We start from the raw sequence: 15,182 nt of genomic DNA on the forward strand, positions 1-15,182 counted from the left end.
TCTTGCACCCCTATAATTCTGATGTTGGTACGCTTGAAGCTGTCCCAGAGGCTCCTTACACTATCTTCGTATTTTTGGATTCTTTTTTCATTTTGCTTTTCTGGTTGGGGGTTTTTTGCTTCTTTGCATTTCAAATCTTTGACTTGATTCTTGCGCTCCTCTGGTCTGCTGTTGGGAGTCTGTATAATATTCTTTATTTCAGTCAGTGTATGCTTAATTTCTAGTTGGTCGTTTATTACAACCTCGAGGGTCTCATTAGATTTCTTGAGGGTCTCATTAAGTTTATCGGCAGTTTCTAGAAAATTCTGGAAAAACCTTAAAAGTGTGGCTTCAAACTCTATATCCAGTAGTTTGCTTTCCTCCATTTCTGTCATTTGTGTCCTTTTTCTTTTTCTCCGCATTTTTTTTTATGCTTCGCTGTGTTGATAGAGTGGCTTTCTGTACTAGGTGTCCTATAGGGCCCGGTGGCTCAGCCTCCCCAATTACCTGAGGTAGACACTCTTGGTGCACCCCCTTGTGGTCTTTGTGCACAGTCTTGTTGTAGTTAAGCCTTGATTGTTGAAGGTAATGCTGGGAGGGATTGACCTCCAGGCCAGTTGGCTGTGAGAATCAGCTGTGTCTGCATTGGGAGAACTTCTGCGCTGGAGACACCCCTCCGGGGCAAGACTTGCTTCAATGGGGCTTTGGTGCTCACTGAGTCTGCCCCCTGAGTGTGTCCTTTATGAATCCGAGGAGCTGCAATCTGGATGGTCCCACTCTGACCTCCGGGCACAGTGGCTCCTGGATCTCTCAGGAGGTGCTAATCTAGCCTCTGCCTGAGGCTATCCAGCAGGAGCCAGCTGTGACGCAATGCAAGTTGCCCTGGGGTCTTGGGCCAGCTGCAGTTTGTTAGGTAATTATCAGATTGCAAAGAGCCAGGCTTTTCATATGCAAAAGCCTCCCTGGCTTGGGCAGGGCGGTGTCCCAGGGGATCAACAGGGCGGGGCTAGCAGTTATGGCTGCTCTCAGTCCTGCCCTCAGAGGCCCTGCTTCTCAATGTCCCAGCAATTGCTGCAAGCACCCCCGAGAGAATGCTGCCCTCGAGTTCTGACCTATGCCAGACAGTCCAGTTTCTCTCGTATGAGTCTGGGTCCCCAGAGACTCGCCCGGAAATGGAGCTCAGAGCTTGAGACTCCCGATTGAAAAAGACAACCGTGTCTTCAGCTGCCAACCCTCTCCGCATGCGCCTCTGTACCTCTGTATTTTACTTCCACACAGCACCTCCTCTGAGTCTCGGTATGCTTTTCTCTTTCCTTCCAGTTGTAGAATTTCCACTCAGCCAGCCTTCCTGTGGTTCTGGATGATGTCTGTTCCGTCTTTTAGTTGTATTTTTAAAGTGGTTGTGTGAGGCAGCAATCTCCGGTGTTTACCTATGCCGCCATCTTGGTTTCTCCACTTATCTATTTTTTAACTTATTTATTTGGTTAATCCTCACCCAAGGATATTTTTTCCATTGATTTTCAAAATGCACCCTGACAAGGGCTGGGAAGGAATCTGCAACCCAGGGACCCATCCTGGACTGGGAATCGAACTTGTGACCCTTTGTTGTTAGCGCTGATACTCTACCACTGAGCCATACCGGCCAGGGCAAGAGTCATTATTTAGATTTTGAAAACTTTTTACTCATAATTTTCTTGGTGTAGTTTTGAATATTTGTTTATATGTTTTATTTTAGCTTATAAACTTTTAATTTTTATTTTCATTATCAATAATTGTACTGAAAGTCATAGTTAACATTTATAAAGCATTAACTATTTCCTAGACAGTGAGCTAAGAGCTTGGGCTTAGAAGCCAGCTTGAGTTTGAATTCTGGTTTACCAATTACAGCTTTGTGGGCAAGTTACATAACATATTCATGTTTTAGTTTCCTCATTTGTAAATGAAATTAGTAAATAAAATCAGGCATGTAGACTAATGCTTGGCACAAAGTAAGGACTTTATTTAAACCTTATAATTCTATGAGATAATACTATTAGCTTTACTCATAGATTGGGATTATTTATTATGAAAAATACATATGCCTATGTAATATATGTATGTGATTATGTTATGTACTCAGATACATTCACACACAGACACATTATCTACACAGATATATTAACACACATTTCTACATATATATGTGGCTTGGCAATTAAGTCACACAGTACACTTTCTCAATTTTCTTGGCTAAAGTATTCCTATATATTTTGAGAATTTATTATTTTTTGCTCAGCCCACTTTACATTCACTTCTGATTTTGAACCTGGAGACAGACATCATGGATTTTAATTCTAACTCACTGAGAAGCTGTAATATGGTGTCTAAATCTTTGTATTTGGCAGTATATATCCTCTGAAGGAAGTAAGATCATTGCAGAAACAATGTGGGAAGAAAAGAGAAGCAGGCCTAGTGGTGGCAGATTGCAGAAAATACCATAAACCGTACATTTCATTTAAGGAAGAACTCACCTGATTGATAGCCCTGTCTACACATAAGCTAAGGAATGTGGAAAAATCAGTAGAGCACATTATGGCAGCTAGTCATATTTTAGAAGCACACAATTTTATCTATTTTGTCATGTGTGAAATTGAAATCTTTTTGTTATTTCCCCCCTGTAACAATGGAATTGGAATCATGTAGCCCAGTTTCCTTAAGGCAAATCCAACAATAGGTACTGAATAAGTGAAATAATAAAAGAGAGGAAAATAACAATTTAGCAAATACAGGTTATTTTTCTCTGGCGAATGTAGACTTCAGAATGAGTTGGAAGATGTATGATTAACTTTTTTTCTTGTTTCAGTTCAGGTGTGCATTTCTTAGTGGGACTATCTTGCCAGGCTGAGTCCAACTACACCAATTAGTGCTCAACAGAGGAAATAAATGAATTTCTGTTTTAATGCAGAAAGAAAAACTGCCTGAGAGATTAAGTTGTCCAAGAGATTCACAAATATGGCCATGTGTTGTGTTTTTTTTTTTTTTTTCCTGATTATTTAAAAGATTTATAAGGGACTTTCAGCCATACACAGTTTTTACCTTATATACTCACTTTAGAATTTAGCTGCTTCCTGTGATGGTTGCTTGGAATGCTGGGTTGATGTGTGCCTGGGGTTTGGGTTGGGGTGTATTTTAGATAGATGCTATCCCTTGCACTAGCCTCTTGTCTAGTAAATCATAGGTGGAGCAGCAGATGCAGGTAGGCTTTTGTGATATTGGAGTCTGTTTTGCTTATGTTTATGTTCTATCATTAGTTTGGGGTTTAATTTGTTTCACGTATTGCCTGCTAAGTTCTAGTGCCCTGAATAAGACTTGGATAAGTGATACGTATGTTGTTAATAGTTCATTGGCAGAGTGAGCATAAAACCTCCCAGTGTGGATGGACGAACTGGCTTATTGCCATTTAGTCAACTTGTTTTGGAACAAATTCAGTTACTAGTAAATCTGTCCCTTTTCCCCCCCCTTAATAAGGTTAAAATGGGCTTGCTGGTGGATTTGACAAATACTTCGAGGTTCTATGACAGAAACGACATAGAAAAAGAAGGAATCAAATATATAAAACTTCAGTGTAAAGGGTAAGTCATATATTAGGTTTCTTTAATATTGAAACCTTTTGCTGAAATGTGTAATTTCTTTTTAAAAAAAAGTGTTTTCATATTGCTAGACATGGTGAGTGCCCTACAACTGAGAATACCGAGACATTCATTCGTCTGTGTGAGCGGTTTAATGAAAGAAGCCCACCTGAACTTATAGGTATGTTTGACTTGACTTTACCACTGTTGAATAGTTTATTTGTAATTGGGTTTTCATTCTCTGTTTTGCAAGTGAGTTGATGTGAAGGTATGCTTTCCTTTTAAAGTAATCGTCAGTTAAGTAAAAGACTAAATTTTGCAGGCTATAAAATAATTGAATTTTTGTAGTTTTAATATTTTTCAAGGTAAAGCCGTAATTACCCCTCTTCGCATGTACTGTTGGGAAACTCTAAACACTACATATTTATTTTTGATAATTGTGCATTTCATACCATATGTATTATACTGAATTTTTTTCCATTCAGTATCTGAGAGTGAACCATGCTGATATATGTATGTAACTGTTCGTTTTTGCCGTTGTGTAGTATTCCGTCATCTGGATATACTACAGCATGTTCATTCTCCTGTTGGTATTGACAGCCAGCTGGTATGTGGCTACTGTATGGGGCTTTGCTTTGAAGAACTGTTTTGTCTAGTGGCTCCTTGCTAGCAATGGCTACATGGCCACTAGCTTCTACAATAAAGACTCCCTCATATACCCCCACAACTTCTTATGGCTTCTCTGTCGAATACCCAGCGTCCAAGAAGGTCCAGTCCCTGGCAGAGGGGCTCAGATCCAACATATATATGATAGATAAAAAAATTAATATTTTTACATATAAAGAAATTTTATAATCCAATAGGCAAGAGAGGTATTCCTCAATAAAAAAATATAGGAAACAATGAAAACATGATGTTTAAAAGATGAAACACAAGTAGTCAAGAAACATGATTTTTTTTGGTTCTCATTTGTTAATAAAAGATACGAATTAAAATATATGTTACTGTTCCCCATCAAATTGGCAAAGATCTAAAAAATTATAAAGAACTGGATAAAATGGGTGCACTCATATATTGTTAATTAGAGTGTTTATTGGCACACCCTTTCTGGAGGGACAATTTGATGATGTTTCTCAATATCATTAAAAGTGTTTATACACTTTGATTCATCAAGGCCACATCTAAGACTTTATTTTAAGGAAGTCAGATATGAATACAAAGATTTATGAGAAAGGAATTTCATCACAGCTTTGTTTGTAATAAAAAAACTGGAAGCAGCTTGCATATCTCTTAAAAGCAGTCATTTACGTTGTACAGTATGCATCTGCTATTTAACAGAAGAACAATAATATGGGAATATATGACATAGCATTGTGATATGTATGTTTACATAATACACACACATGAATATGTGCAACAAGTACGCATACATGCACATATATTTAGGTATATGACTAGAAGATATATAGCCTAAAGTAACACTGAGACCTTTATTTGAATGATTAGAAACAACTGTTTTCTCATTTGAGAGCAGCCATTATAACAGTATATGCTGAATATACTTGAAGAATTCAAAGGAGGGCAGTCAAGAAGTCTTAGCACTTGGAATCAGATGTCATGATTTCAGAATTAACACATTTAGAAAAAGAAGTAAATCCTTACTATAAATTGTCTAGTTGAATTCTTGGGAGAACTGATAGGAAACATTTCTATATTGAGTATTTTACAGGTTATAAAAATTATAGAACTCTGCTACAATATATATTATATATGTTTTATATCATGGGTAGTGGTTCTGTTCATGTGGATTGAAGTGGAAGCCTTTGCTTTGGGCCTACCAAGTTTTGGAGCACAGGTTATGTTGGCAATTATTTATGATAGTAATGCTCTGAAGACAAAACGAGCTGGTTGCTGTTAACACCTTTTGAAATAAAAGGTAGTAAAGGATCAATTTAAGTGTCCCTAGGATCTGAAAGTATTGGCCTGCTTTTATAATATTTTAATTGTGTTTTAGTATCTGTGATGGAATTTTCATTAGCCTTGCACACATTCTTGCTGCAGCATACTTGTGAACAACAGTGAACATCTGTGACATGGGAAAATTAAACTCATTTATTTTTTTCAGTTTTTTTATTTGAAGAAAAATGATCTTAAATATAATAGTTACATGCAATAAACATTAATAGCTCAAGAAAAATGATTTTAAATATGTTATATGTAATAAACCAATTATTTGAGAAAAATGGTCTTACATATAATAATATTACATGCAATAAACATTAACATTTCAAGAATAAAAGGATTTTAAGTATAATAATATTACCAAAACTGTACTAACATAGTATGATATCACAAAAGTTGTAGGAAATATTAAAAATCTGCAAATAACAGGATTACTTTTGTTATATTCTAGTATATTTTTCCCCCCTCTGGTTCTATTTTTGTTCATCAGTTTATGTTGTTCATTATATGCCACCAATGAGTGAGATCATATAATATTTATCTTTCTCTGACTGGCTTATTTTGCTTAGCATGATGCTCTCCAGGTCCATTCATGCTGTTGCAAATGGTAAGAGTTCCTTCTTTTTTACTGCAGCATAGTATTCCATTGTGTAGATGTACCACAGTTTTCTAATCCACTCATCTGCTGATGGGCACTAGGCTGTTTCCAAATCTTAGCTCTGGTAAATTGTGCTGCTATGAACATAGGGGTGCATATATCCTTTCTGATTGGTGTTTCTCATTTCTTGGGAATATATTCCTAGAAGTGGGATTATTGGGACAAATGGGAGTTCGATTTTTAATTTTTTTGAGAAAACTCCATACTTTTGTGAATGACTGAGAAGAAGGTATATCTTGCTGCATTGTGGTGAAATGTTCTATAAATGTCTTAAATCCATCTGATCCAGTGTTTCCTTTAGAATCTCTGTTTCCTTGTTAAAGTTTTTGTCTGGAAGATCTGTCCAGGGAAGTCAGAGGGGTGTTAAAGCCCCCAACTATGATTGTATTGTTGTCTCTCCGTTAAAGTCCTCAAGAAGTTTTTTTTACATATTTAGGTGCACCTAATGTTTACCAGGGTTATATCCTCTTGTTGGATCGATCCCTTTAGTATGATGTAGTGACCTTTGTTGTCTCTTGTGATGGCCTTCATTTTAAAGTCTATTTTGTCAGATATGAGTATTGCTACTCCAGCTTTTTTTTTCTTTTCCATTTGCATGGAAAATTTTTTTCCGATCCCTTCATTTTCATCCTGTGTGTGTCTTTTGTTTTGAGGGGGTTTCTTGTAGACAGGATATAGTTGGGTCATGTTTTTTTTTATCCATTCAGCTGCCCTACACCTTTTGATTGGAGCATTTAATTCATTTACATTTAGGGTTATTATTGAGAGGTACTTATTTATAGCCATTTTATTTCTGTATGGCTAGGTTTCTCTCTCTGTTTCTTCTCAGCAATCCCTTACAGCAACCTCTTTAGCATTTCTTGTAATGCTGGCTTGGTGGTGATGAATTCCTTTTAGCCTTTTTTTGTCTGGGAAGCTCTTTATTTGACCATCTATTTTGAATGATAGCCTTGCTGGATATAGTAATCTTAGTCTCAGATCCTTGCTTTCTATTATCTTGAGTACTTCATGCCATTCCCTTCTGGCCTGTAGAGTTTCTGATGAGAAATCAGGTGTCAGCTTTATGGGAACTCCTTTGTAGGTAGCAGTTTTCTTTTCTCTTGCTGCCTTTAAGATTCTCTCTTTGTCTATAATTTTTGGCATTTTAATTATGATGTGTCTGGGTGTAGGTCTGTTTGGGTTCTTCTTGTTTGGGGTTCTCTGTGCCTCCTGAACTTTTGGGACTTTTTCCTTTACCAGGTTAGGGAAGTTTTCTACCATAATTCTTCAAACACCTTCTCTATTCCTTTCTCCCTTTTTGCCTTTTCTGACACACCTGCTATTCTAATATTGTTGTTTCACATTGTCCCACAGCTCCCTTAAATTGTCCTCCTGTTTTTTAATTGGTTTTTCTTTTTGGTTCTCTAATTGAGGGATATTTTCAACTCTGTCTTCTAATTCACTGATTCGATCCTCAACTTCTCCTAATCTGCTGTGTATTCCTTCCAATGTGTTCTTTATTTGTGTTATGTCATTCTTTATCTCAGACTATTCTTTTTTCATAGTTACTATATCTTTTTTTTATACTGTTGAGCATTTTTAACATCATTACTCTGAACTCTGTTTCAGTTAAATTTCTTATCTCTGCTTCATTTATCTCTTCTGGAGAATTCTTTAGTTCTTTCATATGGGGTTTGTTTCTTTGTTTCCTCATTTTGGTTGTCTGTTTGTGTTTGTGACTATGTATTAGGTCGATCCTCTACACCTCTCAATCTCTAGTGCAGGACAGTGGTAAAGGCTGTTTCGGGCTAATTGGATCAGACAAAGACTCAAAGCCTCCAGAGACCGCCTCTTGTCTACAGACTAATAGGATTCTGACTTGAATTGCCCCAAGGCAATCGTCCTCAGGTATAGTGAGAGTTTTTTCAGCAGGATGGGCAGTGGCTTCTGATTGGAGGCTAATTTCCCTTGTGATGAAGTATTTACAACTTTAACTTCACACGCCCTTTCGAACTTGAGTGACAGCAACGTAACTGACCATGTCTGAAAATGGGTTCAAATAGGAATTTTCCTACTCTGTCTACACTGGCACCAGTGAGAGCTTTATATGTATCGCATCTGTGCGAGTCAGTGTTTATTTTTAAATTGTCAATGTGCGTCATATGTACTGGTTGGTCGGACAGTTGGATGGTCGTTCACTTAGCCTTTTATATATATAGACTAGAGGCCCGGTGCACAAAAATTTGTGCACTCGGGGGTAGTGGGGGGGGTCCCTCAGCCCGGCCTGTGCCCTCTTGCAGTCTGGGACCCCTCGGGAGATAACGACCTGCTGGCTTAGGCCTGCTCCCGGGTAGCAGAGGGCAGGCCCAATCCCTAGGTTTAGCCCCTGGTCGGGCTCAGAGAAGGGCCGATTGGGGAGTTGGGGCGCCGCCCCTGTCATGTACAGAGCAGGGCGGATCGGGAGGTTGCAATGCCAACCTCAGTCACGCTCAGGGTAGGGCTGATTGGGGGGTTGGGGCACCGCCCCCTGTCACACTCAAGGCAGGGTCGATGGGGAGGTTGTGGCGCCACCCCCTGTCATGCACAGAGCAGGGCCCATCAGGGGGTTGGGGAAGCTCCCCCCTGTCATGCACAGAGCAGGGTTGATCAGGGGGTTGGGGAGCTCCCCCCTGTCACGCACAGAGCAGGGTCCATCAGGGGGTTGAGGAGCTCCCCCCTGTCACTCACAGAGTAGGGCCGATAGGGGAGTTGGGGCACCGCCCCCTGTCACATACAGAGCAGGGCGGATCAGGGGGTTGGGGCGCTGCACCCTGTCACACTCAGGGCAGGGTCGATGGGGAGGTTATGGCTCTACCCCGTCACACACACAGCAGGGCCCATGGGGGGTTGGGGGGGTTGGGGCGCCACACCCTGTCACACACAGAGCAGGGCCGATCAGGGGGTTGGGGACCGCAGCCTGTCACACACAGAGCCGCAGGGCGATCAGGGGGTTGGGGAGCTCCCCCCTATCAGGCACAGAGCAGGGCTGATCAGGGGGTTGGGGCGCCTTCCCCTGTCACGAACAGAGCAGGGCGGATAGGGAGGTTGTGGCCCCGCCCCATGTCACACACACAGCCGCAGGGCGACCAGGGGGTTTGGGAGCTCCCCCCTGTCTCGCACAGAGCAGGGCCCATCAGGGGGTTGAGGAGCTCCCCCCTGTCACTCACAGAGTAGGGCTGATAGGGGAGTTGGGGCACTGCCCCCTGTCACACACAGAGCCGGGCGGATCACGGGGTTGGGGCGCCGCCACTGTCACACTCGGCAGGGTTGATGGGGAGGTTATGGTTCTACCCCATCACATGCAGAGCAGGGCCCGTTGGGGGGGGGATTGGGGTGCCGCACCCTGTCACACACAGAGCCGCAGGGCGATCAGGGGGTTCGGGAGCTCCCCCCTGTCACGCACAGAGCAGGGCTGATCAGAAGGTTGGGGCGCCCTTCCCCTGTCAGGAAGAGAGCAGGGCGGATAGGGAGGTTGTGGCCCTGCCCCCGTCACACACACAGCCGCAGGGCGATCAGTGGGTTTGGGCGCTGCCCCCTGTCACCCTGATCCTGGTGCTGGGAGGCATATTACCCTTTTACTATATAGGGTAGAGGCCTGGTGCATGGGTGGGGCTGGCTGGTTTGCCCTGAAGGGTGTCCTGGACCAGGGTGGAGGTCTCCACTGGGGTGCCTGGCCAGCCTGGATGAGGGGATGATGGCTGTTTGCAGCTGGTCACACACCCTTCAGGTTGGGGGTCCCCACTGGGGTGCCTGGCCAGCCTGGGTGAGGGGATGATGGCTGTTTGCAGCTGGTCACACATCCTTCAGGGTGGGGGTCCCCACTGGGTTGCCTGGCCAGTCTGGGTGAGGGGCTGAGGGCTGTTTTCAGGCTGGCGGGTGACTGAAGCTCCCAACCGCTCCTTTTTTTTTTTTTTATTCTGGCCAGCTTTAGCTCTGAGGCTCCAGCTCAGGGTGGGCAAACTTTTTGACTCGAGGGCCACGATGGGTTCTTAAACTGGACCGGAGGGCCGGAACAAAAGCATGGATGGAGTGTTTGTGTGAACTAATATAAATTCAAAGTAAACATCATTACATAAAAGGGTACGGTCTTTTTTTTCAATAGTTTTAGCCGTAGTTTGCCCATGGCTGCTCCAGCTCTTAGGCCTCCGCTGCTGAAAGCAGGTTTCAGGCCTTTGTTTACCTTCTGTATTTGAAACAATGTTGCGATCCTGCTGGCTGAAGCCTGGTGACTAAAGCAGGTTTCTGGGGTTTTGTTTAGCTTCTATATTTGTAACATAGTTGCTTAGAGTTGCAGCTCAGAGGCCGGCAGCGGCAGGCGGGGAACGTTGGAGTCCTCCATCACTGAAGCAAGGAGCCTCATGTTCGCTTCCAGCTGCCTGGCTGCTGGCCGCCATCTTGGCTGGCAGTTAATTTGCATATCGCCCTGATTAGCCAATGGGAAGGGTAGCGGTTGTACGCTAATTATCATGTTTCTCTTTTATTAGATAGGATTGCTTCCTCCTAGGCCAGAGGGAGCCCCTTTAAGCTGGTTTCTCTATCCTTTTCATATCATCCCATTGATGGTTTCCTTATTTTCTGGCACAAGATGTTTTCTAGATGTGGAATCAGTTATTTCTTTAAGGGGCCTGGTTTCTGAGTTCTTTTTAGTGGAAAATAGTACTTAGAGACAGTCTGGGTGTTAGACAGCTTTTAAGCTAACATTTTTGCAGGTAAACATATGAATATTCACACCAAGTGGGACAAATAGACTAAGTAATGTCACATCAGTTCAGGTTAAGTTTTGTCCCCAATTTACCAAAAATCTTATTTTTTTACAGCTGTTTTGAAATTATAATTACAAACGAGATTATGTAGCTATAGTGCACTTGTTTGCATGTACAGGAATAAAAATAGTTACTTTTAGAATAAGAAATTTGTGAGCTGGAGAAATTAAAAAATTTGTTTTGTGTTAAAAGAGAAGCACCCGATTTCTTGGTAAAAGGTAGACTATGCATAATAGATATAGAACTTAATTAATGCCTGTAATTTTCATGTTTCTAGTTATAAATACATGTGACGGCTTTGAATATGTATTTTCATGAGTAGCACACGGTTATTTTTATAAAAATCTTTTTATTAAATAAAAGTAAGATAACTTGACACATTACAAGTTCTTAATTATTTGTTTCTTTTTAATGTTTTCATTTTTGTTGCTCATTTGGATCAGGTCTCAACCTCAGAACTATTGACACTTTGTACTGGATAATGCTTTATTTTGGGGGACTCTCCTGTGCATTGTAGGATGTTTAACAGAATCCCTGGCCTTATCCCATGCTAGTTGTGACAATTGAAAATGTCTCCTGATATTGACAGGTGTTCTTGGATGGGGTGGGGGATGGAGCAAAAGTACTTCCAGTGGAAAACCACTGATTTAGACTGATCAGATAAGTTTTTAATCCTAAAAAAAATTATTTACAGTATCTTACTGTTGAGATAGAAAGGAAATTGTGTATATTGAGATCAGGCTTTATTTAAAGATATATTGCCACTAACCCTTTGTAAGTCACCTCTTTCTAATTTATACTTATATATTCAGTACATATATTTTATCTTTTTCTCCTTTTGTTGGGGAGATTGTTTCTTCTCTTGATTTGATTTTAAAAAACACAGTTTTCCCTTAATGTGTAGATGAGTGTTAATAATTTTGGAAATGCTCTATGCATTTATTTCATTCTTCTTTTTTTAAAATATATTTTTATTGATTTTAGAGAGGAAGGGAGAGGGATAGAGATAGAACATCAATGATGAGAATCGCTGATCGGCTGCCTCCTGCACGCCCCCTACTGGGGATCGAGCCTACAACCCAGGCATGTGCCCTTGGCCAGAATCAAACCTGGGACCCTTCAGTCCGCAGGCCGACGTTCCATCCACTGAACCAAACTGGCCAGTGCTATTTCATTATTCTTAGCTTACCTAGAAAATGAAGACAAATTGAATAAGAAATTAATTTGTAATAGTTAACAGTGAGCTAATCTTTAGATTTTATTTTTTTATTTTATTTTATTTTTTTAAATATATTTTATTGATTTTTTACAGAGAGGAAAGGAGAGGGATAGAGAGTTAGAAACATCGATGAGAGAGAAACATCGATCAGCTGCCTCTTGCACACCCCTTCCTGAGGATGTGCCCACAACCAAGGTACATGCCCTTGACCGGAATCGAACCCACGACCCTTGAGTCCGCAGGCCGATGCTCTATCCACTGAGCCAAACCGGTTAGGGTGTAATCTTTAGATTTTAAACCATGCTTTTTTTACTTGCCACTAGATGGACCTGTTCTCATAATGAATTGAGGAAAACAGAAATCTTTTCTTTTTTAAAATCCTCAACCGAGGATGTTTTCATTGACTTGTAGAGAGAGAAAGGAGAGAGAGAGAGAGAGGAGAGAGAGAGAGAGAGAGAGAGAGAGAGAGAGAGAGAGAGAGAGAGAAACATCAATGTGAGAGAGAAACATCCGTCAATTGCTTCCTCTTTGTGCCTGACTAGAAAATTGAACCTGCAACCTTTTGTTGCATGGGACAATGCTCGAAGCAACTAAGCCACCTGGCCAGGGCTAAAATCTTTCCTTTTTAACATTAAAGACATATCAGACTAAGCTTGTAGGATACTCAAATAATGGAATTATTTTACATTACATGCATAATCTTCCTTTTTGGGGGGGTAGAGATTTGTCAGTAACACTAAAACTTTATGTATTTTCACAACAAAGAATATTAAAAGAGCAATTGTACTTTCTTAAATTATATATTGTCCCATGACTTAATCATTTAATTGGCAATTATTCTTATATTTCCTGTTCATAAAAAACATTTAATCTTGCTTGAGTAAAACTTAGGTGCAAAAATAGTAGTGGTTTAGGTGATAACATACCTCAAGTTAGAATGTTTGCTGCTTAATTGGTCTGAAATATAAAGCAGAAGGGAAATTTACATGTTGGGTTAAGATACATATTGAGTAAAAGTCTGTTTACAGCTAATGTTATTGTAACTTTTTTGAATTCTCCATTCTTACAAAGCAGTGGAGGATGATGGAATTTATAGAATTTCATTATTATAGCCATGTACTTCTAAATGGTTCTTTTTCTATTTAGGACTGACCTCTTTACTTTTTCCCTTCAGAAACTTCATTTCAGTTATGACCTTGTTCTCTATATTGTCAACCTCTGTGATTTAACTAGGTCCTTTCAGCTTGTAAACATATTTAAGCCTCTCATGTTAAACTAGAGGCCTGGTGCGCAAAAATTCATGCACTGGTGCGGGGGGGCGGGGGGAGCCGGGAGAAGGGCCCCTCAGCCTTCCCTGCCCCTCTCACAGTCCAGGAGTCCTCAGGGGATGTCCTACTGATGGCTTAGGCCTACTCCTCTGCAGGAGGCAACTGGGCCAAATGGGAAGGCGCCGCCCCCATCACCCTGCTGCTGCTGCTGCTGCTGCCAGCCGCCACAGTTGCCTGCCCTTGGCCCTTGGCCCTCGCACCCGTCGTGGCTTTGTCTGGAAGGACGTTCGGCTGTCTGGTCTAATTAGCATATTATGCTTTTATTATAGACTAGAGGCCCGGTGCACAAAAATTTGTGCACTCGGGGGGGGGCGTCCCTCAGCCCGGCCTGTGCCCTCTCGCAGTCTGGGACCCCTTGGGAGATAACGACCTGCTGGCTTAGGCCTGTTCCCGGGTGGCAGAGGGCAGGCCCAATCCCTAGGTGCAGCCCCTGGTCGGGCTCAGAGCAGGGCTGATTGGGGAGTTGGGGCGCCGTCCCCTGTCATGTACAGAGCAGGGCGGATTGGGAGGTTGCGATGCCACCCTCAGTCCCACTCAGGGTAGGGCCGATTGGGGGGTTGGGGCACCGCCCCCTGTCACACTCAAGGCAGAATCGATGGGGAGGTTGTGGCGCCACCCCCTATGCACAGAGCAGGGCCAATCGGGGTTGGGGTGCTGCCCCCTGTCACGCACAGAGCAGGGCCCATCAGGGGATTGGGGAGCTCCCCCCCACGTCACGCACAGAGCAGGTCCCATCAGGGGGTTGAGGAGCTCCCCCCTGTCACTCACAGAGTAGGGCCAATAGGGGAGTTGGCACACCGCCCCCTGTCACACACACAGCAGGGCGGATCGGGGGGTTGGGGCGCCGCCCTCTATCACCCACAGAGCAGGGCCGATCAGGGGGTTGGGACGCCGCCACTGTCACACTCAGGGCAGGACCGATGGGGAGGTTATGGCTCTACCCCATCACACACACAGCAGGGCCCGCGGTGGGGGGGGGGGGGGTTGGGGCGCCGCCCTCTATCACCCACAGAGCAGGGCCGATCAGGGGGTTGGGGCGCCTTCACCTGTCACGAACAGAGCAGGGCCGATAGGTTGTTGCCCTGCCCCCTGTCACATACAGAGCCGCAGGGCAATCGGGGTTTGGGCGCTGCCCTCTGTCACACTGATCCCGGTGCCGGGAGGCCTCTCAGCTCCGCTGATCCCGGTGCTGGGAGGCATATTACCCTTTTACTATATAGGGTAGAGGCCTGGTGCATGGGTGGGGCTGGCTGGTTTGCCCTGAAGGGTGTCCTGGACCAGGGTGGGGGTCCCCACTGGGGTGCCTGGCCAGCCTGGATGAGGGGATGATGGCTGTTTGCAGCTGGTCACACACCCTTCAGGGTGGGGGTCCCCACTGGGGTGCCTGGCCAGTCTGGGTGAGGGGCTGAGGGCTGTTTTCAGGCTGGCGTGTGACTGAAGCTCCCAACCGCTCCTTTTTTTCTTTTTTTTTTTTTTATTCTGGGCCAGCTTTAGCTCTGAGGCTCCAGCTCTTAGGCCTCTGCTCCTGAAAGCAGGTATCTGGTTTGTTTCGGTTCTTGAAACTCTGCATCAACTCCAGCTCTGAGATCCCAGCCGGCTGAAAGCTGATTTCTGGGCGTCTGTATTTGTTACAGTGTTTGAAACTAC

At 43.1% G+C, this 15,182-nt stretch overlaps 1 protein-coding gene across 6 annotated transcripts in view; it reads left to right on the forward strand.

Annotated features, from left to right (window-relative positions):
- RNGTT (RNA guanylyltransferase and 5'-phosphatase) overlaps positions 1–15,182 on the forward strand; it is a 247,124-nt gene that overhangs the window by 36,662 nt on the left and 195,280 nt on the right. For 4 of the 6 annotated variants that reach the window (XM_036316268.1, XM_036316267.1, XM_036316271.1 and 1 more), the window contains 2 exons: positions 3,487–3,590; positions 3,680–3,768. In XM_036316268.1, coding sequence (XP_036172161.1) covers positions 3,487–3,590; positions 3,680–3,768 — 193 coding nt within the window. Of the gene's footprint in view, positions 1–3,486; positions 3,591–3,679; positions 3,769–6,118; positions 6,157–15,182 lie in introns of those variants that run through there. The other 2 variants (XM_036316272.1, XM_036316270.1) reach the window with 2 other exon arrangements.

The sequence above is a fragment of the Myotis myotis genome, unplaced genomic scaffold, assembly GCF_014108235.1.
Source record: "Myotis myotis isolate mMyoMyo1 unplaced genomic scaffold, mMyoMyo1.p scaffold_m19_p_7, whole genome shotgun sequence".
Lineage (NCBI taxonomy): Eukaryota > Metazoa > Chordata > Mammalia > Chiroptera > Vespertilionidae > Myotis > Myotis myotis.